This window comes from Polypterus senegalus, chromosome 18 (genome assembly GCF_016835505.1).
Source record: "Polypterus senegalus isolate Bchr_013 chromosome 18, ASM1683550v1, whole genome shotgun sequence".
Classification (NCBI taxonomy): Eukaryota; Metazoa; Chordata; class Cladistia; order Polypteriformes; family Polypteridae; genus Polypterus; species Polypterus senegalus.
Genome location: NC_053171.1, coordinates 636,481 through 661,945, shown reverse-complemented (window position 1 = coordinate 661,945; position 25,465 = coordinate 636,481). Strand labels below are relative to the sequence as shown.

The following is a 25,465-nucleotide window of genomic DNA, read 5'->3' as shown; positions in this document are numbered from 1 at the left end:
GAGCTTTCTTCCGGGTTCCACCGGACCCTCCCCTTGCTCAGGATGGATGTTCGCCGGTCCCGTCTTTAACCAATCACTGACGGGAACACGGCACACACCGTCCAATCCCTCGCCTGTCACGGGGCGGAACTTCCGGTCTTCAGCCATCTTGCCTCTCCCAAGGGAACTGCAACTCTCACTGCCGTCCCTCTGCCTCGGCTGCTGGAGACGTGGCGGATCCTCCTTCCTCTAGCGATGCCGTCCCGCCAGAGACCAGATATGCACACCCCAACCAGTGACGCGATTCCAGGCAATCTCCTCCAGACCCGTCAGTGGGTGTTGCTACTGCAGTCCCTCCGGTGACGACAAACGCTGGGGAATCCCCTTCTCCTTTGCCTTGGCTGGCATTCTTCAGTCCCCTCGGGTGGAAGACAGCCTTCTGGAGAATCTCCGACGACCACTGGGCGATTCGCGGGACGTCCGCGGTGCGTGTGCGACACGTCTCCCTGCAGGACGTGTGAGTGGTCGACTGGGGTACCGGGCAGCTCACAAAAAATTTATTTTTGGGGTCCCCTGCCTTGGAACAGGCAGAAGGTCCCTGTTCGGGCGCCATTGTGAGACTTGCCCGACACCACCAGTCGGAGACCACATCTTTATAAAAATCACACGTTTATTCATTCACAAAATAAACACAGTCCCAAACACCACACAATGCACAAAGCAATAATCACCAGTATTAGACTTCTCTTTCTCAGTCCTTGGCCGCCAATCTCCTCCTGGGAGCTTTGTCCTGCTCCCTCTCCCGACTCTAGCTCCCAGATTGCTGGGAGGTGGCGCCTTTTATTCCTGCCCGGATGTGCTGCAGGTGGCTGATGACGATCATCCGGCAGCACTTCCTGGTGTGGCGGAAGTGCTGCCCTTTGCCCTGGAAGCACTCCGGCGCCCCTGGCAGGTTCCTCCGCCATCTTGCCAAGTGTGGCGGAAGTAATGTTCTCCCGGGTCCCAGGAGGCTTAAAGTGTCCCCTGGCGGTGGCCACGGGTCCCAATGAGTAGGAAAGTCTCTCTTCCTTTCCCGTGGTCCTCTCCTGCTCCAGGGCGGTTGTGTCCTCCTGACCCGGAAGCTTTTAATGCCAGCTTCTGGTCTTTCTAGGCGTCCCGGCCGGGTAAGAACCCCAGCCGTCTGTGACAGCTGTTAACACAAGGCAGGGTGGGTGTTTGGATTCATGCTGTTGGTGTTCAATTCTGACCCTTCTAGCCATGTGCCTCGGTAGAAATTGAGATTCATCAGACCAGAGTGCATTGTTCCAGTCTTCAACTGTCCAGTTTAGGTCAGCCGGTGACCACTTCTGCCTCAGCTGTGTGTTCTTGGTTGACAGAATTAGAACCCAAGGTGGTCTTCTGCTGTTGTAGCCCCTCCACCTGAAGGTTCGACATCTTGTGTGATGCTCTTCTTCTCCACTGTTTTATAGGCTGGTTATCTCAGCTACTACAGCTATTCTGCCAGCTCAGACCTGTCTGGCTATTCTCCTCTGATCTCTCTCATCAATGAGATGTTTCTGTCCACAGAGCTGACACTCACTGGATGGTTTTTGTTTTTTTCACACCTTTCTAAATAAATTCTAGAGACTGTTATGCTTGAAAATATCAGGAGATCAGCATGCACACAATTACACAAACTGGCCCATCTGCCATCAACAATCACACCACAGTGGAAATCATAGAAATCACATTTTTTCCGTGTAGGCTGCGGCTTACAGAGCTCTCGAGTCCATGGTGTTTCGTGTTAATCTTTATTCATCTTTGTCAAGTAGTATAAGAAAAGAAGTAGATTTGAGTGATAGTGGCTACGCAATCATACATTTACGAGAGGCAAATCCTGCTCGATTTCTGAAGAATCTGCGCTGAAATATCCAGTGAGGTGACAGAGACGCTCCTCAGCCTTTGCTTACTTACTTTGCTTACTCAGCCTGAGAAGCTGAGCTGGAGCAAACGCAAGTGCAGCAATCGGAAGCAAAATCGAGGGAAATGCGGCATTGTTAGCACAAGGCTAAAAACTAATCCCACCAGACCTGCAATACCATTCTGCTCGCTAACGTCTGATCGCTAGACAACAAGCTGGATTACTTAAAGGTGCAGCTGGCCAAGCAGTGGGAAATGAGGGACTGTTGTATCTTTATTTTTACTGAGACATGGTTCCAGGAAAACATTGCAGACTCGGCCATCCAGCTAGAAGGACTGACCATTTTCTGAGCAGACAGAGACGGCTCTTTGTCTGGTAAGAACCGCGGGGTACAGGACTGTGTGTTAATGTGAACAGAGAGTGGTATACGAACACTGCCTCAGTCGCGTGACACTGTTCCCCGCTGACAGAGGTTTTATTGGTAAGGTGCTGGCCTTTCTACCTGCCCAGGGAATACAGTTGTGTGCTGATGGTTTTATGGAGGAATATTTCAGACAAAATTAAATAAATAAATGCGTAAATAAATAAAAGTACTGTGAAATGTGAGCATAAATAAATAAATGTGTCACGAAATATGCTTTTTATAAAGTCAGGTGCATATTCGCAGCTACTTTTTAAAACAACTGTACAGCTCTTACAGCTCTGATCAGTGGTAAAGTTGTTCAGTTCAAAATATTTTGAAATGAAATCTGCTTAACTTTTGTAAGTAAGCTGTAAGGAATGAGCCTGCCAAATTTCAGCCTTCTACCTACACGGGAAGTTGTAGAATTAGTGACGTTTGGAAAATTAAATATGGCGGCCGACAGTGGCGTCATACCATCGAAATAAGTAAGTACATCGGTTTCGGTTACCACAGGGAAGCCGCCTACCAAATTTCGTGAAGATGGGGCCATAAATAAAAAAGTTCAACATGGCGGACATTGTCAACCGTTATGACCGTTACGTGTAGAATTTCGAAATGAAACCTGCTTAACTTTTGTAAGTAAGTTGTAAGGAATAAACCTGCCAAGTTTCAGCTTTCTACCTACTTGGAAGTTGGAGAATTAGTGATGAGTCAGTCAGTCAGTCAGTCAGTCAGTCAGTCAGTCAGTCAGTCAGTGAGTGCTTTGCCTTTTATTAGTATAGATACATTTCTTTGCACTTTTTCCTTGTAATAATATTCATATAATAAACACACTTAACACACTACTGTTATTTGTCTATTTAAGGCTCCAGTGTTATTATGATAATAATCCTGTTCTTGGGTCCCAGTAGGAGTACCGATTTCCTTTTTTAGGTCCTCACATTATGAAGTTGCAGAACTCCTGAGGTAAATTAATTAAAATGCAAATCAATTAAACCAAAGACAACACAATCTGGTCGACTAGCAGCAGTAACTGGATAGCAATGGAGAAAATGGCTAAAATGAAAACCTGTAGCCATTACAGCTCTCCAGGATCTGAGGCTGATACCCTTAAATGAAGGTCACATGACATGCACAACTACAGAATATTCAGAATGGCTTATTCTTTTTCTTATCTTAATGTCATTGTAAAGAGCAGGAAATGGTAGACCTCAGGACAAACAGTGAGAAAGACAGAGACAGACACACAGATAGTGGAGAAGACGCCTGCACTTACCTCTCACGGTCACCTGCACTCGCTCACTTGTTTTCTTCTCAGTCTTCTTCCCTTCTTCCTCCACCTCACACCAGTAACTGCCGGACTTCTCTGGTCGAGCTGAAGGAATTGTGAACTCCGACTCTGAAAGTCCTTGACTCACAGGTTCCTCGTCTCTGTAGAATTTGTATGTCAAGGGTGTCCCCTGAAATCGACTCTCAGACTGACACCTCAGGGTCACATTGTCCTCTTGCCACAATGTGGTACTGGGGTGGACTGTCAGGGTGGGCTTGGTGAACAGCTCTGTGGAGATTAAGAGAGGAGAAAACAATAAACAGGATAAGGAACTGAAATAATCATGAAAATTACACAATAAAAAAAATAATTAAAAATAATCGTTAATGTTGACGTTTGACTCAACAAAACTGCCTGCTGTACGAGTCTGAGCTTCACTGCTCCGAGTAAAGCCAATGAAAGAAAAAAAACTTTGATCAGAAGAAAGTGCAATTTATAACAAATACTTAGTGGATTTAATGATTTTAATCACATAGTTTAGATATCCTATGCTTGCCACATCAGAGTGCTAATCAAGTATCATTTAAAAATGCATGTATTTGATTTTAGTTAATAAAATAAAAATATGTAAACTGCATTCATTTGTACAGATCAAATAACACGCCTTCCACCACTTGGCTCTGGTTCAGCTCTTAACTGTCATGTCTTCTGTTCTGAGTTTATGTGTCCATTATGTGTTTGTGTGAATTTCCTTCAGTGTATCACGTCAATCTGCATTGTTATGGTGGGCTGGCGTCCCTTCCAGAGCTGATTTCTGTCCTGCCCCCCAATATGAATGTTCACTCCCTGACGCTCTGGGCTGGAGAAGCAGAAATGAATGAATGAGTTAATTAATGAAATGTTTGCAGCCATCAATTCACATGGATAACCATAGGTGAAGAGCTTAAGCATTTCACTCTTATAGTGTTCCTGTGTAGTATTATTATCTCCTGTACCGTCATCAGTCCACACCTTGAACCTGTCCCAGTCATTCAATACATAAGACACAATGTTCCTCCGGATATCAAGAGTGAGCCTGATATGGCCGTGCAATATGTAACAAAGAGAATGGAAAAGGTAGGTGCCATCTCCGGGCATGGAAACCACTCGGTAAGTAACAGTTCTTTGATCGATAGTGATCACCTTGATAGACATGGTAATTGGGGTTGGAATGATAAAGGAAATGGGTACCTGAGCAATGTAAAGTAAGTCTAAAATACCTATACAATAACTATAATTGTAATAAGCAAACAATAAAACAGCAGAGGAGCCGTGGATTAAACAAGAAGGCTGTAGTTATCAGTAGAGAGACGTGAATCCCGTGGCGAAGCAAGGAAGGGAATGTAGAGACCAGAGCGACGGACGGTCTTATATAGGCAGGCAGCCGACAACGTGGGAGGCGTTGGGATGGGGGACTCAACGCCACCTCACACGGTGACCGAGCTGCTGGCTATGGACGTATATATGTACGTAAGTAAGATACAGTTAGCGTTGGGAACCTGTGTACCAAATTTCTTGAAGATGGGCCCATAAGTAACAAAGACTGTTGAAAAGTTCAATATGGCGGCCGACAGTGGCATCATACCATCGAAAAAAGTATGTACATTGGTTTCGGTTACCGCAGGTAAGCCGCCTACCAAATTTTGTGAAGATGGGGCCATGAATAAGAAAGTTCAACATGGCGAACGTTGTTTACCGTTATGACCGTTACGCGTAGAATTTCGAAATGAAACCTGCTTAACTTTTGTAAGTAAGCTGTAAGGAATGAGCCTGCCAAATTTCAGCCTTCTACCTACACGGGAAGTTGTAGAATTAGTGACGTTTGGAAAATTCAATATGGCGGCCGACAGTGGCGTCATACCACCGAAATTAGTATGTACATCGGTTTTGGTTAGCGCAGGGAAGCCACCTACCAAATTTCGTGAAGATGGGGCCATGAATAAGAAAGTTCAACATGGCGGACTTTGTTGACCGTTGTCGACCGTTATGACCGCTATATGTAGAATTTCGAAATTAAACCTGCTTAACTTTTGTAAGTTAGCTGTAAGGAATAAACCTGCCAAATTTCAGCCTTCTACCTACACGGGAAGTTGGAGAATTAGTGACGTTGGAAAGTTCAATATGGCGGCCGACAGTGGTGTCATACCAACGAAATAAGTATGTACATCGGTTTCCGTTAAAAGTTCAATATGGCGGCCGACAGTGGCATCAAACCGCCGAAATAAGTACCAAATTTCAGCCTTCTACCTACACAGGAAGTTGGAGAATTAATGACGTTGGAAAGTTCAATATGGCCGCTGACAGTGGCGTCTTACCACCGAAATAAGTATGTACATTGGTTTCGGTTATCGCAGGGAAGCGCCTACCAAATTTCGTGAAGATGGGGCCATGAATAAGAAAGTTCAACATGGCGGACGTTGTCGACCGTTATCGACCGTTATGAACGTTATGTGTAGAATTTCTAAATAAAACCTGCTTAACTTTTGTAAGTAAGTTGTAAGGAACAAACCTGCCAAGTTTCAGCTTTCTACCTACATGGGAAGTTGGAGAATTAGTGATGAGTCAGTGAGTCAGTCAGTCAGTCAGTCAGTCAGTGAGTGCTTTGCCTTTTATTAGTATAGATACATTTCTTTGCACTTTTTCCTTGTAATAATATTCATATAATAAACACACTTAACACGCTACTGTTATTTGTCTATTTAAGGCTCCAGTGTTATTATGATAATAATCCTGTTCTTGGGTCCCAGTAGGAGTACCGATTTCCTTTTTTAGGTCCTCACATTATGAAGTTGCAGAACTCCTGAGGTAAATTAATTAAAATGCAAATCAATTAAACCCAAGACAACACAATCTGGTTGACTAGCAGCAGTAACTGGATAGCAATGGAGAAAATGGCTAAAATGAAAACCTGTAGCCATTACAGCTCTCCAGGATCTGAAGCTGATACCCTTAAATGAAGGTCACATCACATGCACAACTACAGAATATTCAGAATGGCTTATTCTTTTTCTTATCTTAATGTCATTGTAAAGAGCAGGAAATGGTAGAAGTCAGGACAAACAGTGAGAAAGACAGAGACAGACACACAGATAGTGGAGAAGACGCCTGCACTCACCTCTCACGGTCACCTGCACTCGCTCACTTGTTTTCTTCTCAGTCTTCTTCCCTTCTTCCCCCACCTCACACCAGTAACTGCCGGACTTCTCTGGTCGAGCTGAAGGAATTGTGAACTCCGACTCTGAAAGTCCTTGACTCACAGGTTCCTCGTCTCTGTAGAATTTGTATGTCAAGGGTGTCCCTGAAATCGACTCTCAGACTGACACCTCAGGGTCACATTGTCCTCTTGCCACAATGTGGTACTGGGGTGGACTGTCAGGGTGGGCTTGGTGAACAGCTCTGTGGAGATTAAGAGAGGAGAAAACAATAAACAGGAAAAGTAACTGAAATAATCATGAAAATTACACAATAAAAAAAATAATTAAAAATAATCGTTAATGTTGATGTTTGACTCAACAAAACTGCCTGCTGTACGAGTCTGAGCTTCACTGCTCCGAGTAAAACCAATGAAAGAAAAAAAAACTTTGATCAGAAGAAAGTGCAATTTATAACAAATACTTAGTGGATTTAATGATTTTAATCACATAGTTTAGATATCCTATGCTTGCCACATCAGAGTGCTAATCAAGTATCATTTAAAAATGCATGTATTTGATTTTAGTTAATAAAATAAAAATATGTAAACTGCATTCATTTGTACAGATCAAATAACACGCCTTCCACCACTTGGCTCTGGTTCAGCTCTTAACTGTCATGTCTTCTGTTCTGAGTTTATGTGTCCATTATGTGTTTGTGTGAATTTCCTTCAGCGTATCACGTCAATCTGCATTGTTATGGTGGGCTGGCGTCCCTTCCAGGGCTGATTTTTGTCCTACCCCCCAATATTAATGTTCACTCCCTGAAGCTCTGGGCTGGAGAAGCAGAAATGAATGAATGAGTTAATTAATGAAATGTTTGCAGCCATCAATTCACATGGATAACCATAGGTGAAGGGCTTAAGCATTTCACTCTTATAGTGTTCCTGTGTAGTCTAATTATCTCCTGTACCGTCATCAGTCCACACCTTGAACCTGTCCCAGTCATTCAATACATAAGACACAATGTTCCTCCGGATATCAAGAGTGAGCCTGATATGGCCGTGCAATATGTAACAAAGAGAATGGAAAAGGTAGGTGCCATCTCCAGGCATGGAAACCACTCGGTAAGTGACAGTTCTTTGATCGATAGTGATCACCTTGATAGACATGGTAATTGGGGTTGGAATGATAAAGGAAACGGGTACCTGAGCAATGTAAAGTTAGTCTAAAATACCTATACAATAACTATTATTGTAATAAGCAAACAATAAAACAGCGGATAAGCCGTGGATTAAATAAGAAGGCTGTAGTTATCAGTAGGGAGATGTGAATCCCGTGGCGAAGCAAGGAAGGGAATGTAGAGACCGGAGCGACGGACGGTCTTATATAGGCAGGCAGCTGACAACGTGGGAGGCGTTGGGATGGGGGACTCAACGCCACCTCACACGGTGACCGAGCTGCAGGCGATGGACGTATATATGTACGTAAGTAGGATTCAGTTAGCGTTGGGAACCCATGTACCAAATTTCTTGAAGATACAATACAATACAGTTTATTTTTGTATAGCCCAAAATCACACAGGAAGTGCCGCAATGGGCTTTAACAGGCCCTGCCTTTTGACAGCCCCCCAGCCTTGACTCTCTGAGAAGACAAGGAAAAACTCCCAATAAAACCTTGTAGGAAAATGGAAGAAACCTCGGGAAAGGCAGTTCAAAGAGAGACCCCTTTCCAGGTAGGTTGGGCGTGCAGTGGGTGTCAAAAGTAGGGGGTCAATACAATACAATATACACAACAGAACAAATCCTTAAGACAGCATAATAATAAAATTTTAGAAGTACGGTTTAACAGTAGATGATATGACATAATTAGGTTTGGATATTTTTAGAGTCCTGGAGACCTCATCCATCTAGCTGCCTCCCCATTTGGCCATGCCACGGCTGAAACGTTGCTCGATGAAAGGACCCTCTTTCCCATGATTCCTGTGATCCTCCATCAGGGATGACTTTACCATAGGCAGGCAAACAACTTGGCAGGTGGGCGTGGCACCAATGGCCACATTTGGGTACCGAGAAAAGAAACAGAATAGGTGAGGGTTAGTATTCAAATATAATTATCATGTTATTTATGTTATAGTGCTAATGACTAACAACAGAGATGCAGTATGTACAGTTAATCAGCAGCTCTAGTCAGGATATGCTAAACTGAAGTAGTGAGTCTTCAGCCGGGATTTAAAGGCTGAGACTGAAGGGGCATCTCTTATGGAAGCAGGAAGACCATTCCACAGTTTAGGGGCCCTGTAACTAAAAGCTCGACCTCCCACTGTTATTTTATTAATCCTTGGAATCCTAAGCAGACCGGCATCTTGAGATCTTAATGTGCTCAGGTTTGTAAGTCATGATAAGTTCAGACAAGTAAGCGGACCTTGGCCATTTAATGCTTTATATGTTAAAAGGAGGATTTTGAAATCTGCCCTAAACTTAACTGGGAGCCAGTGTAAAGATTTAAGAACTGGGGTTATGTGTTCATATTTTCTTGTTCTTGTAATAATTCTTGCAGCGCATTTTGGATTAACTGGAGGCTGTATAGAGAACAGTTTGAACAGCCAGTGAACACCGCATTGCAGTAGTCAATCCTACTAGAGATAAATGCATGAATTAATTTCTCACAATCCTGTTTATTTAGAAAGCGCCTTAATTTCCTAACATTTTTAAGATGGAAAAACATGTTTTGGACGACTTTGTAATATGCTTTAAATGACATGCTAGAGTCAAAGATAACTCCTAGATTGCGGGCTGATTCAGTAAAATTAATTGGGATTCCAACTGAGTTAAATGACGACAAAATATTGCTGTGATCAGCGTCATTCCCTCCAACAATTAACATCTCTGTTTTATCTGTATTTAAAGACAAGTAGTTCTCATTCATCCATTCCTTTAATTCACTAACACAACTAATTAAAGACAACATCGGAGAAACTTCATTTGATTTAAATGAAAGGTATAACTGGGTGTCATCTGCATACGAGTGAAAATTAACATTATGTTTCCTAATGAGAGATCCCAGTGGAAGCATGTAAAGTGAAAACAGTAAAGGTCCCAGTACTGAGCCCTGCGGACACCATATTGAACTTCTGTGTATAATGATGGAGTACTGTCTGCACATTTCTGTACATACTGGAATCGATTTGATAAATAAGAACTGAACCAAGCGAGCACGGGCCTGTAAGCCCAACATCGTTTTCTAGCCTGTGCAGTAAAATAGAATGGTCAATGGTGTCAAATGCTGCACTTAAGTCCAACAACATAATTACAGTGGAATTTCCTTCATCAGAGGATATCAGAATGTCATTTACAACCCGTGTTAGTGCCGTTTCTGTACTATGACCAGTCGAAAGCCAGACTGGAATTTCTCAAATAAATTGTAATGCGTAAGGTGTGACTGAAGCTGACTGGCGACTACTTTCTCTAGTATTTTAGAGAGAAATGGTAAATTTGAAATAGGCCTATAGTTATTTAGTATGTGTGGGTCTAGGTCTGACTTTTTAAGTAAAGGTTTAATGACTGACACTTTTAGTGCATCAGGTACTGTGCCATGCAGTAATGAACTATTGATAATGGTTAGAATAGGGCTGCAAGAACATCCATTGCACTTTTACTAGTTTTGTTGGCACTGGATCTAGGGAACAAGTAGTGGGCTTCATTTTAGTAATTAAAGTTAAGACTTCCTGCTCAGTTACAGGATTAAAATTATTAAAGTGCTGAATGCAATGTAACAGGGTCTGCTAAGCTAGTATTTGGTTTGTACTGTGATGCTGAGATCTGGGATCTTATATTTTTAATTTTCTCATTGAAGAAGTTCATAAAGTCTGTACTGCTAATATCTGTTGGTATTTTGCACTGTTGATCTGAATTCCCATTTGTTAATTTAGCCACTGCTCTAAAAAGTACCCTAGGATTTTTATTATTGCTATCTATTAATGTAGAATAGTATTCTGAGCGAGCTTTAAAGAGGGCCTTTTATATTTATTACACTCTCTGTCCATGCAATTTGAAAGACATGTAGCTTTGTTGTTCTCCATCTGCGCTCCAGTTTTCGACACTCTAATTTAAGAGCTCGAGTATTTTCATTAAACCAGGGAGAGTTTCTATGTGCTTTGATCACTTTTGTTTTAGGGGAGCCACTGTGTCCAGAGCATCTCTCAAGGTCACATTATAATGTGATATTAGCTGATCTAAATTGTTTTCCACGTTTACATTTGATGTTAACTGATCTAAATGGTTTTCCACAATTACACTCGACTTACTCAAGGTATCTATAAATTTTGAAGCAGAATTACAATCTAGATGTCGCACTGTCTTTGTTTTAATCTGAGCGCTGGCATGGGCAGAACTAAATCAAACGTAATTAAGAAGTGATCGGAAATAACTACATTTAATGGAGTAATATTTAAATTTTGAATTTCAACTTTGTAAGTTATAATTAAATCTAATGTATGGTTATGATTATGAGTTGGACCTTTGACAATCTGACAAAATCCTACTGAATTTAACAAATAAGTAAAACATTTGCTAAAAGTGTCAGTTTCCACATCAATGTGTACATTAAAATCCCCATCAGAACTACGTGATCATAATTTATAGCCAAATCAGACAGAAGGTTGCTAAATTCAGTCATGAACAATGAATATGGCCCTGGTGGTCTGTAGACTAGCACTATAATTGTGTTGGAATCTGTTTTAATATTTAAAATGAATGCCTCAAAGGATGTAAAGTTGCCTAAATTTTTAGGAGTGATTTGCATTTTGTTACAATGAATTATTCCAAGGCCTCCTCCTCGACCAGAATCTCTAGACTTATGAAGGAACGAGTATCCATCTGGTGACGCCTCAGCTAGGGAACAGTGTCACATTTACTAAGCCAGGTTTCAGTAAGAAGACACAGATCAGATTTTGTACTTAATATATATCATTTACCAAAACAGCTTTAGTGCCAAGAGAGCGAATGTTCAATAAACAGCATTTAAAACTGCATGGTTCTTTCTGAACTGCTGATATATTTTTGTTTTAATTTGAATTAAATTTCTATTACAGATGCCCCTGGTGGAGTGTCTGGTTTTATCCCTTGGTCTAATTATACACCTTATTTTTGGTTATCAATTAATTTATGGTTTGTATCAAGACTAAATTTACTGGATGCCCCACAACAGGGATTATGGGTAACAGCTTCAGGAAAATAACAGGTGGGATAAAGAACAGCCTGTGATTTAAGATCACATGACTGCGGCCTGGATGGTGCTCTAATCAGTCAACCAGGCAGTTTTGCTGCCATATTTTGGGATAATACATAAGATCCCTCCAGTTAGGATGAAGACCATCTCTTCTGAAAAATCCAGGCCTTTCCCAAAAATCATCCCAATTGTTCACAAATGCTAGCTTTTATTTGCACACCAGGTTTCTAGCCAGCAGTGAAAGGAATGCAATCTGCTATAAATCACATCCCTCTATATAATCTTGGTAAGGGACCAGATACAATTAAATTCCGACATTTTGTTTTAGCTTTGGTGCATAGAGAGATGAAGTTCGCTTTAATACCTCAGATTGCTGTAAATAAATATCATTAGTGCCGACATGCAGCAATAAGGTAGATACTTCATCGTCGGCAACACGGTCCAATGCGGCCTTTATGCCAGAAATCTTGGCCCCTGCAAGGCACTTAACATTAACTGCTGGTTTAACATAGTTTGGAATTCTAACATTCCGCACTATGGAATCGCCAATTATGAGCACTTTATTATTCTCAGTTTCCACAGGCGCGCTGCGGAGAGCTGAGAACCTGTTCTGGGTCCGAATTGGTGACCTGGGTGCTGGGGGACTAAATTTTGGATTCTTAGACCCCCGTCTTACTGTTACCCACTCGCCCTGTGGCTGAATTGGTGCTGCTGATTTCGGCCTCGCACTGACTACAGTGGGACCTGGAGAGACTGAAGCGAATCAGATGTAGCCGAATTGTCTAAACAAACCGAGTCGATCCAATTTTCGGTTTGCCTAATCGCTATCAGATTCCTAACGCGGTCCTCCAATTCGCGTATTTTCCCGACCAACTCTAAATTAACTAAACATTTTTGGCAGGTGAAGCTATCTGCACAGTCGGCCGGGAAACCTGAGCTGTACATACTGCAGGACACACAACATATAAACGTGCCCTCGATGGGCAGAGAGCAGATAGAACTTACATTAAATGTTGAAGTCATCTTTGCCGTTTTTAAAGGTGCTTCGGTGCTTTCCGTGTTCAGCTGAATCACCGTCGCTTTAAGTTTCCACCACCCGCTGAGCGATCGAATTTAATTTCTTACTGCCGGATATTTCTACTGGTCAGCTGCCGGCTTTACCTCAGGTGAACTTGCTCGGGTGCTTTCGAAGGGCTACGTGCCTGTGGGAGACGCCGCCGCTCTCTGCTTCCGCTCGCTGATCCGCTCTCTGCTTCCGCTCTCTGCTTCCGCTCGCTGATCCGCTCTCTGCTTCCGCTCGCTGATCCGCTCTCTGTAGGTGATATGTCCATAAATAACAAAGACTGTTGAAAAGTTCAATATGGCAGCCGACAGTGGCATCATACCACCGAAAAAAGTATGTACATTGGTTTCGGTTAGCGCAGGGAAGCCGCCTACCATATTCCGTGAAGATGGGGCCATGAATAAGAAAGTTCAACATGGCGAACGTTGTTTACCGTTATGACCGTTACACGTAGAATTTCGAAATGAAACCTGCTTAACTTTTGTAAGTAAGCTGTAAGGAATGGGCCTGCTAAATTTCAGCCTTCTACCTACACGGGAAGTTGTAGAATTAGTGATGTTTGGAAAATTCAATATGGCGGCCGACAGTGGGGTCATACAACCGAAATAAGTACGTACATCGGTTTTGATTAGCGCAGGGAAGCCACCTACCAAATTTCGTGAAGATAGGGTCAGCCTTCTACCTACACGGGAAGTTGAAAAATTGGTGACGTTGGAAAGTTCAATATGGCGGCCGACAGTGGCATCATACCATCGAAATAAGTAAGTACATCGGTTTCGGTTAGTGCAGGGAAGCCGCCAACCAAATTTCGTGAAGATGGGGCCATGAATAAGAAAGTTCAACATGGCGGACTTTGTTGACCGTTGTCGACCGTTATGACCGTTATATGTAGAATATCGAAATTAAACCTGCTTAACTTTTGTAAGTTAGCTGTAAGGAATAAACCTGCCAAATTTCAGCCTTCTACCTACACGGGAAGTTGGAGAATTAGTGACGTTGGAAAGTTCAATATGGCGGCCGACAGTGGTGTCATACCAACGAAATAAGTATGTACATCAGTTTCCGTTAAAAGTTCAATATGGCGGCCGACAGTGGCATCAAACCGCCGAAATAAGTACCAAATTTCAGCCTTCTACCTACACAGGAAGTTGGAGAATTAATGACGTTGGAAAGTTCAATATGGCCGCTGACAGTGGCGTCTTACCACCGAAATAAGTATGTACATTGGTTTTGGTTATCGCAGGGAAGCCGCCTACCAAATTTCGTGAAGATGGGGCCATGAATAAGAAAGTTCAACATGGCGAACGTTGTTGACCGTTATGACCATTATACGTAGTAATTATAATTAGTGACGTTGGAAAGTTCAATATGGCGGCCGACAGTGGTGTCATACCAACGAAATAAGTACGTACATCGGTTTCCGTTAAAAGTTCAATATGGCGGCCGACAGTGGCGTCATACCACTGAAATAACTATGTACATTGGTTTCGGTTAGCGCAGGGAAGCCGCCTACCAAATTTTGTGAAGATGGGGCCATGAATAAGAAAGTTCAACATAGTGGACGTTGTTGACCGTTATCGACCGTTATGACCGTTACATGTAGAATTTCGAAATGAAACCTGCTTAACTTTTGTAAGTAAGCTGTAAGGAATAAGCCTGCCAAGTTTCTGCTTTCTACCTACATGGGAAGTTGGAGAATTAGTGATAAGTGAGTCAGTCAGTCAGTCAGTCAATGAGGGCTTTGCCTTTTATTAGTATAGATACATTTCTTTGCACTTTATCCTTGTAATAATATTCATATAATAAACACACTTGACACGCTACTGTTATTTGTCTATTTAAGGCTCCAGTGTTATTATGATAATAATCCTGTTCTTGGGTCGCAGTAGGAGTACCGATTTCCTTTTTTAGGTCCTCACATTATGAAGTTGCAGAACTCCTGAGGTAAATTAATTAAAATGCAAATCAATTAAACCCAAGACAACACAATCTGGTTGACTAGCAGCAGTAACTGGATAGCAATGGAGAAAATGGCTAAAATGAAAACCTGTAGCCATTACAGCTCTCCAGGATCTGAGGCTGATACCCTTAAATGAAGGTCACATCACATGCACAACTACAGAATATTCAGAATGGCTTATTCTTTTTCTTATCTGAATGTCATTGTAAAGAGCAGGAAATGGTAGAAGTCAGGACAAACAGTGAGAAAGACAGAGACAGACACACAGATAGTAGGGAAGACGCCTGCACTCACCTCTCACGGTTACCTGCACTCGCTCACTTGTTTTCTTCTCAGTCTTCTTCCCTTCTTCCTCCACCTCACACCAGTAACTGCCGGACTTCTCTGGTCGAGCTGAAGGAATTGTGAACTCTGATTCTGAAAGTCCTTGACTCACAGGTTCCTCGTCTCTGTAGAATTTGTATGTCAAGGGTGTCCCCTGAAATCGACTCTCAGACTGACACCTCAGGGTCACATTGTCCTCTTGCCACAATGTGGTACTGGGGTGGACTGTCAGGGTGGGCTTGGTGAACAGCTCTGTGGAGATTAAGAGAGGAGAAAAACAATAAACAGGATAAGGAACTGAAATAATCATGAAAATTACACAATAAAAAAAATAATTAAAAATCATCTTTAATGTTGATGTTTGACTCAAGAAAACTGCCTGCTGTACGAGTCTGAGCTTCACTGCGGCGAGTAAAACCAATGAAAGAAAAAAAAACACTTTGATCAGAAGAAAGTGCAATTTATAACAAAAAGGCGTCCCTTCCAGGGCTGATTTCTGTTCTGCCCCCCAATATTAATGTTCACTCCCTGAAGCTCTGGGCTGGAGAAGCAGAAATGAATGAATGAGTTAATTAATGAAATGTTTGCACTCTCGCTTTTTTTTGCTAATGTGCTGAAAACATTTTTCTTTAACACTGAAAACCTCACATTAGTAATGTCTGAAGATGACGTGTTCCTCTCTACCTCACATGTCGCCACTGACCCATTAAATAAGCTCCACTTGTAAGATGTTATGTTGAGAGAATCAGAGTCAGAGTGAAAAAAATAGGAATTTAAAAAGTGACTAAATTCAAGAAAAGGATAAAAATAAATACGAGCCAGATATCCTAAAGAATACACAGATTGATTAATTTACAATTCATATTTCCATTGTAGTGCAAACCACATTTAATCACTTTCTACAAAAGCAGATTTTATCATTTCTGATTCTGTGTATGTTGTTGCATTTTTTTTTACTTTTCAGTTTTCTCAATTAAATGTGCAGTTAACATTCACTCATCCATTTTTCCAGCTGTTTTATTTAATTCATTTAGGTGTATGGACCTCATTACAGCAACATCACTCACCAGGCAGGACGGACCATCATTCAAGACAGCAGTGCATCACAGGACATTCACTCACACACACACACACACACAGAGGCTCTCTTTCCTCCATTCACCGATTCTCTGAATTTTCTTAGTCAAGTTTTAATGTTATGGTGAGCTTTAGCCTCTCAGCGCCATCAGGGCTAATTCAGTACTCAGGACTGGGCGGGTGCCAGTCAATTAAAGGGTACATTGACTTTCAACAAGCAAACTGACCAAATCTCTAGAAAGTGTGACGATTACTGTGACCATTTGTGACCTTCCTGTAGCCACACACTCACTGTTAACAATCAGAGGATTAGGGCAAAACTAGGAATGAAAATGATATTAATGGTGAAAACTCCACACAGACTGTGAACCGATCAGGACTGACACCTGAGCCTCTCGAGTTCTGGAAAAGAAGCACCAGCCATTGTGCCACCAGTCCTATAGTCAGGTCTTTCAGAGTTGTCCTAGTTGTCAAGTACAGCATCTTAATGTTAGCCCTCCATATTGTGAACTTGAAAAGCGGGTTGTAACCTGCTATGATGTTTATGTGTTGCTGAATGCTTCTCGATATGGTGCAGTAATTCAGTAAAGGCTTATCGCGAATATCTTTGTTGTTGAAACGCTTATGTGTGATAACAAGGCGTTCCCAGCTCTTCTTCATGATATAATCCTAGAACCCTGGGTCATCCAATGGTCTCTGTCCAGCTGGTCATGCCCATTAAACATCCCCAGGGAGGAGTCCGTATCAGATTACCAAACCTCCTCAATTGGCTCCTCTCGATGCAGAGGATCAGCAGCTCTACTCCGAGTCTCTCCCAGATGGCTGTGCTTCTCATCCTATCCTGCATGGCTTGTCTGACACTTCCATCTAAATATTTCCCTCTGAGGTATCACTTCAAGTCGTTGCACTATTTAGTGTGTGCCACTTGTTTATTGAGACTATTAGCACCTCTGAGATGACGGACACATCACATGTTAGGAGACACCTGCACTCACCTCTCACGGTCACCTGCACTCGCTCACTTGATTTCTTCTCAGTCTTCTTCCCTTCTGCCTCCACCTCACACCAGTAACTGCCGGACGTCTCTGGTTGAGCTGATGGAATTCTGAACTCCGACTCTGAAGCTCCTTGACTCACAGATTCATCGTCTTTGTAGAATTTGTATGTCAGTTGTATCTCCTGCAATTGACTCTCAGACTGACACTTCAGTGTCACAGTGTCACCTTCCCACAATGTGGTACTGGGGTGGACTGTCAGGGTGGGCTTACTGAAGAGTTCTGTGAAGAAAAAAAAGAAAAAAACAATAAACAGGATGATTGAATAAACAGTCATAGAATCTGCAGGTTTATACCTAAGAAAATCAAAAATCTGGGTTCTTACTATCTGACAAAATCAACAGCTGTACGTGTTTGAGCTCAACAGCACACTACGCTTGCGAATGAAAAATACAATTTAAAAACATGTAATGTAAAATTAAAGAGCAAGTTATAACAAAGATTTTATTATAAATTGAAGTTGGTGACTTTCATATGTCAGATGCTCTTTGTCCCCTGTGTTCAGCACACTCTTACACAGTTAAACATATTTTGTTCAGTTTATTGTGAATTCCACTAAGTAAAAATTACACCTTGTTGTGCAGATATTGCCTTACAGGTTTGGTTTCTGGTTCAACTCCTGACTGTCATGCCTTCTGCATTGAGTTTACGTGTTCATTTAATTTGTGTGAACGTCATTCGTGTCTTCTGCTCAGTCTGTTACTCTCAGTGTTTCTCTGATGTTCTCACGTCACACCAATGGCTGATTTCTGTCTTGTCCAACTGGCACCACCACAAGTTTTCATTCCTTTCAGCTCCAAGTTGGACAAGAGGAAAGTTGTGAATTGATGAGTGTTTTCTTGTACTATTGGCTTTTTTTTATAAATGTGCTGCAAATGTTTAACTTTGACTTTGAAAGTAACAGTTGATAACAAGAGAATGTGGCCTGCTATTCTAAGAAATGCATATCACCACAGACAGACCTGACATAAACTGCTCTCGTGTGTTTTACTGCTCAGAAATTCAATGTCAGGGTGATGTCAGCAGCAGGAAGTTAAAACTGTCAAAGAACAGAATAAAATAAATATAAACCTGATATTATTATGAATACACGCACACTGATGAGTTCAAAATTCACTTTATCACCACAACACACACTCACTGAATAAACTCCACTCTCCTAACACTCAACAGGACTCTCAGAACAGCCACAGTTTGGACTCCACAAGATGTCATTAACAGTCCTTTGAGATTCTGGTCCACGTTGACCTGAGTGCATCAGGCAGTTTCTGCAGATTTGTCAGCTGCACATTCAGGCTGTGAATCTCCTGTTCCACCTCATCACAAAGATTTGCTACTGGATTAAGATTTGGTGACTGAGAAGACCACTGAAGAACACTCATCTCATTGTCATGTTCATGAATGCAGTTTGAGATGACTTTTGCTTTGTGACGTGGCGCATTATCAGGGTGGGAGTAGCCATGAGAAGGTGGGTTAATTGTGGCCTTAAAGGATGTACAAGTAGTGATTGATTGGAATTAACAAGCTGAAAATGTGCCAAGAAAAGAACTACAAACCATTATAACACCACTAGCAGCCTGGACCGTTAACACAAGGCAGGGTGGGTGTTTGGATTCATGCTGTTGGTGTTCAATTCTGACCCTTCTAGCCATGTGCCTCGGTAGAAATTGAGATTCATCAGACCAGAGTGCATTGTTCGAGTCTTCAACTGTCCAGTTTAGGTCAGCCGGTGACCACTTCTGCCTCAGCTGTGTGTTCTTGGTTGACAGAATTAGAACCCAAGGTGGTCTTCTGCTGTTGTAGCCCCTCCACCTGAAGGTTCGACATCTTGTGTGATGCTCTTCTTCTCCACTGTTTTATAGGCTGGTTATCTCAGCTACTACAGCTGTTCTGCCAGCTCAGACCTGTCTGGCTATTCTCCTCTGATCTTTCTCATCAATGAGATGTTTCTGTCCACAGAGCTGACACTCACTGAATGGTTTTTGTTTTTTTCACACCTTTCTAAATAAATTCTAGAGACTGTTATGCTTGAAAATATCAGGAGATCAGCATGCACACAATTACACAAACCGGCCCATCTGCCACCAACAATCACACCACAGTGGAAATCATAGAAATCACATTTTTTCCGTGTAGGCTGCGGCTTACAGAGCTCTCGAGTCCATGGTGTTTCGTGTTAATCTTTATTCATCTTTGTCAAGTAGTATAAGAAAAGAAGTAGATTTGAGTGATAGTGCTACGCAATCATACATTTACGAGAGGCAAATCCTGCTCGATTTCTGAAGAATCTGCGCTGAAATATCCAGTGAGGTGACAGAGACGCTCCTCAGCCTTTGCTTACTTACTTTGCTTACTCAGCCTGAGAAGCTGAGCTGGAGCAAACGCAAGTGCAGCAATCGGAAGCAAAATCGAGGGAAATGCGGCATTGTTAGCACAAGGCTAAAAACTAATCCCACCAGACCTGCAATACCATTCTGCTCGCTAACGTCTGATCGCTAGACAACAAGCTGGATTACTTAAAGGTGCAGCTGGCCAAGCAGTGGGAAATGAGGGACTGTTGTATCTTTATTTTTACTGAGACATGGTTCCAGGAAAACATTGCAGACTCGGCCATCCAGCTAGAAGGACTGACCATTTTCTGAGCAGACAGAGACGGCTCTTTGTCTGGTAAGAACCGCGGGGTACGGGACTGTGTGTTAATGTGAACAGAGAGTGGTATACGAACACTGCCTCAGTCGCGTGACACTGTTCCCCGCTGACAGAGGTTTTATTGGTAAGGTGCCGGCCTTTCTACCTGCCCAGGGAATACAGTTGCGTGCTGAGGGTTTTATGGAGGAATATTTCGGACAAAATTAAATAAATAAATGCGTAAATAAATAAAAGTACTGTGAAATGTGAGCATAAATAAATAAATGTGTCATGAAATGAGAGCCTAAATAAATAAATATGTCATGAAATGAGAGCATAAATAAATATTTGTGTGTCGTGAAATATGTTTTTTGTTGCTTATTTATTTATTTCATTTTGTCCGTAACATTCCTGCAAACCGTCATGAAATACGGCTTGAAATAAAACTGTCACTTTCACTCGTCAAAGTTGAGAGGGTGGGCTCTAACACGCTATCTAGTTACTGATTGGTGAATCAATAGCACAAGAATTAATTAGAAAAATGCTTACTACTGCCGATGAAATGGATTCTGCCAAAGATATTACGTATTTCAGAGAGAGAATTGAAGATTTATCGGAAGAAATTACAATGCTGGCGGCCCGTTTAGACTCCGATATAGATAAAACTATTTTTGAAATTATCGAAGAACAGGTTGAACGGACTCTACTACACTCCAGTTCAGGTGATGTAGTACCCTGCTCTGGACGTCCATCCTTTGACATTCCAGCTGAGTCAATAGAACACCTTCTGTTATGTGGTTTAAAAGTACGACAGATTGCAGATCTATATGGTGTACAGTATCTGAGAAGACGATCACAAGGCGAATGAGCCAGTTTGATATACGGTAAGCTGTAACGGCTGTATTAGTTTAGGTACTTTGACATGGAATGCCCAAAGCAGCTCCAACTAATATTTTGAACTGAGTATTTGACCCTTGTTTTACGAGTATAAAGTCAGGTGCATATTCGCAGCTACTTTTTAAAACAACTGTACAGCTCTTACAGCTCTGATCAGTGGTAAAGTTGTTCAGTTTCATCGGCAGTAGTAAGCATTTTTCTAATTAATTCTTGAGCTTCGCAATTTCACCTATCTGTATACTTGTATATGGTTGAGATGACAATAAAGTTCTCTTTGACTTTGATGTTATCATTAACTGACGCTGCTGACCTGTATCTGCCTGATTTTATGCATTGTGCTGCTGCCACATGATTGGCTGATTAGTTAATTGTATGGATAAGCAGGTGTTCCTAATAATCTGTTCAGTGAGTGTACATTGTGTAGTCGTTGTGTAGTCATCTGTCCCAACTTCGCTTCTCTTAGATCCTTTTGAGTTGTAAATTCCAGAGAGAAATTATACAACAAAATAACAGAAGCAGGCCTAGAAATTGCCAGGGTAACAAAAATAAAAAGTGTCAGTTATTGAGTAGATGTGGTGAATAATACTGTATTTCAATAAGATGATAAAAAGGGAATGATACTACGCAGTATTACTACAGTGATGTGTCTTCATGAGTTAAAGTAAAGTAAGCAAGTAAAGAAAACTTTCACTGTCTAAAGTCACAAATCAATGAACAATAAATCATAAAATAAAATACAATATCAAAGCTAAACAGAAAACAAGGGCAATATAAAAAACACACAGATGGTAGCACCACCCAAACGCCTGTCTGAAGAGACACATCTGAAGTTGACACTTAAACAGTTCAACATTGGAATTCATCGAAGGGTCAGGAGCTTCACACCAAACTAAGTGACCTGGACGCAGCTAAACATTCAAGAAAGACGACAGACAAGAAAATGGCCTGCGCCTGCTGTGGCAGAGAGTCTCCTTTCTTGATGTTGATGTGACATCTTCCCCACAGTTTAGTTCAAAATGTCTCATCACAATTAAAATCAAACCCTTATTTTCTCTAATGCTCACATTTGCTGTTAACCAGGACATAAAAACATCACTGGAGTGATGAGTGACAACAGGGATCAGGATTTAAATCCTGACGTTTCTGCTAGCAGTGGCTCAGTTCAGCTCATGGAGATACTGAGAGAAATGACAAGATGTGCCACTCCTTGTCACAAATGTGGCACACGATGACAGATTATTGGCAGACTGGACAGAGCCAAGAAGAAGTGGGCCGAGTCCAAATGCACCTTGGGAGAGCCCTGCATGGTGCAGCAGAAAATTAACAGTTAAAGTGAAAATAATGGAGCTTAATGGACTTTCACTGACTTTGGGTCCATTTTTTTCCATACATGCTAGAGCAGGAGTCACCTCATCAATATTTTATAGAGGTCACCTCAGAGTGGACAGTGAATTAGAGGAGACATCACTGTTTGCAGTCCCATCTGTTCTTCCACCACCGTGGATTTATTACAACATGAAGTTCAGCTGCTCAAGTCTGTTACCTCCATGACTGCGGTGGTCTCTATGCTGCTCAAACACGTCATCTCTGCAGTGACAGTGTGACCAGCACAAGTGACTTTACCAGAAACTAACTGGACATGACAGACGTTGTTAGACAGTAAGGATGTTAAGTAAAATGAAAGCTTTCTGATTGTTTAATTGCAGGATGTTCATGTTTTGTCCAAATTTCACAGAAGTGCAAGGTCAGAATTTAAATTCCACAACTGATCAAATGTGCCTCCAAGAAAGAAGACCAAAGCTGAAAAACTACATGAAAATTTACACAAAATGTCAGAATGAATTTCTAGAGAGCAATACATTTAGGATTAATTTAATGACTGTAGCAGATGGCCGGGGCCCTTACCCAGCCGGGATGCCCCCATGCTAGAAGGACTGGGGGAGCAAGTGTGGCCAGATCGTTACCTCCCTTGGAGCGCTACATGGCAGCCCCCTGGGTTGCAGCGATTCCTAGGACTCCCAAAGGGCTTCATGGGAGCTGGAGTTTGATACAGCCCTATCGGGGCCTGTGGGTGCCAGCAGGTGGTGCTGGAGTAGCTGTTGAGCCATGGAGATCAGCTCATCTGCCACTCCCTGAAGTGCTGCCAGAAGATGGGCAATGAGCACCAGGAGCAATTCTGGGTCCCTAAAAAAAGGAGCCAACAGATACTACTTGGGAGCCAGAGTTGGGAGGAGGAAGACAAAGATTGCTGAGGAAGAGTGGAGGAGGAAAAGAAAGAGAAGGAGAGAGAAAAACTATTGTATTGTGTGGTGATTGGGGTTTTGGGCTGTTTAACTTGTGGGAATGGGAAAGGCATTGCCCACAAGAGAGAAAAGAACATTAAAAATCACGTGTGCTTTTATAAGTGTGCCTCTTGTGTCTGTCTGAGTCGAGTTACATGGCTAGTGCTCCCCCTACTGGTGTCACATGACATATCAGGGTCTCTAGCTTTACTTTAACTGAATGAGCTAACAGAAAAAATTAATAAACAAGAGAAGAGCCATTTCAGGAGGTGAACCGTGGATATCTACTCTTAAAAATGGAATGAATTCATAAAAGTGATCATACTTTCAGCACAGCAAACTCTTCCCATCTAAAGGCACAGAGTGGCCAAGTGGAGAGAAAGCCCCTCTGCTGTGCTCTGCATTGTTAGACCACCGTGGCCTGCTGACCCACCTTAGTCACACACTCACCATGAACAGTCAGTGTCACACAATTGCTGAATCCTAAGACTTGACGGTAATCAGCTCTGCGGACATAACAGCAGTATTCTCCACTGTCAGACTGACTCACAGACTCGATGGTGTAAGTGCGTTCAGTGGCCTCTTTAATTTCACCATAATATCCGTTACCACCTTTGTAAAAGCGATATATCCAGTCAGTGACGCTGCCCTCAACACTGCACTCCATTGTCACTTTGTCTCCGATGTACACAGGTGTCCTCTCAGTCCTCAGTGTCAGTGTCACCTTTCTGTTTCCTGTGAGGAAAAAAAGATCAGAATGACAAACTGGATTGGAGTAGACAGAAACACAGACGACTATTTCACTGACAGAGATAACTGAACAATCCATCACTCCATCACTGAGCCCCTTTCACTGTGAGTACTGTCACGAAAACATTAGAAAGCATTTACCATTTGAATAAACGTACTGTGAAGTTCAGTGAAGGAGTCCAATCACATAACTGCTAACATTTGGAGGACAAAAATAGGAAAGAACAAGAAACTAAAAGACAAAGTGATTTATACAAACACTTTAGAGAAATGCTTAATAGAGACCTGATTATGAAGAACTGGGACAGCAGAGTGGGCTCTTGTGACAGCCGTCCACAGCCAGATCAACTTCAAGGAGGGAAAAGGATAATCAGAGCTGCACTTTCATTAATTATTTATTAAGATATCAAGGAGGGATGTTCACATGGAGACCACAAAGATCAAATTTATAAAGGCAATCGAACAAACTGGTGCCTTTCCAGATCTATATATTCCAATTTTAACCCTGTGACTAACATAAGAAAATGCTCCCATCATCTTCTCTCATTTCTTTCTTATACTCCATAGACGCTGACGTCTCCTTCTTCTTTGGTGACTTCAGTATTCCTCTCACTATCCTCTTGACTTTACTTTCAAGTAGCTGCTGAGGCACTTGGGCCATAACTAAGGATAACACTTAGACTTTCATTTGCTTCACAGACACCAAGTCAGAACTCCGTATAATGTCTCCTGGTGTCCCACACACCTCAGTCTTCATTTGCCATTAAAGGACGAGGTCTCCAAAGCTTCTACTCTCTCAATGGCTGCTCTACAAGACTGACAGCATGACCTATTGTTGTATGTTCTGTTCTCGTATTGTGTAGTTGTTGTTACTACTTGACGTCTCCTTCCCTGGTTTGATTAGAAGACCAGGTCTCTCCATATCCTGCTAGCCCACCTCCCTCTTGTGTCCTGTGGTAGCATTTCATGACGTCACCGAGGCCACAGTCTCCCACACGCTTATTATCATACTGAGGCCTCTGCCTGCTGCTCTTCTCGGAAATGTCAGACACATTCAAGTCATGCTGCTCCCTAGTGGTGCCCACCTATGATGTGCAGGACCCTCTCTATTGTCTGACCAGCTCTGCCCTACTGAAGTTGATCTGCAGCACTCAGTCCTGCTCTGTGCCATACTGATGGTATCTCCTTCTCAGCCAGAAACACCCCTTCATAAAATGTCTAATTACATTTAATTACTTACAGAGCTGAATACAACACTGAACACATCAGAATAAAATTGAATACAAAATCAGAATAAACAACAATATATACAGAGAAATGTAAATTATTAAATACACATTAAAATCATCTAATAATTAAAACATTTGAAAAACTGTCTTTTCCAGCTACTCTGACTGAAGTGAGTCTTTGCAGCCACCTAACTATTTTTAATAACAATTCTTGTCTTTGCTTTATTTCAAATTAACAACAACCCTCAG

General features: G+C 42.0%; 1 protein-coding gene across 1 annotated transcript; it reads right to left on the bottom strand.

Moving 5' to 3' along the window:
- Positions 1 to 3,179: 3,179 nt before the first annotated feature.
- On the bottom strand, positions 3,180 to 23,834 carry LOC120519042 (leukocyte immunoglobulin-like receptor subfamily A member 2). The gene is made up of 8 exons (XM_039742120.1): positions 23,818 to 23,834; positions 23,688 to 23,770; positions 17,371 to 17,652; positions 15,269 to 15,550; positions 6,915 to 6,987; positions 6,707 to 6,861; positions 3,559 to 3,840; positions 3,180 to 3,243 (listed from the first exon to the last, which is right to left on the bottom strand). The coding sequence occupies exons 1-8, from the start codon at positions 23,832 to 23,834 to the stop codon at positions 3,212 to 3,214; spliced, it is 1,206 nt and encodes a 401-aa protein (XP_039598054.1). The 3' UTR covers positions 3,180 to 3,211.
- Between the last annotated feature and the right edge of the window lie 1,631 nt (positions 23,835 to 25,465).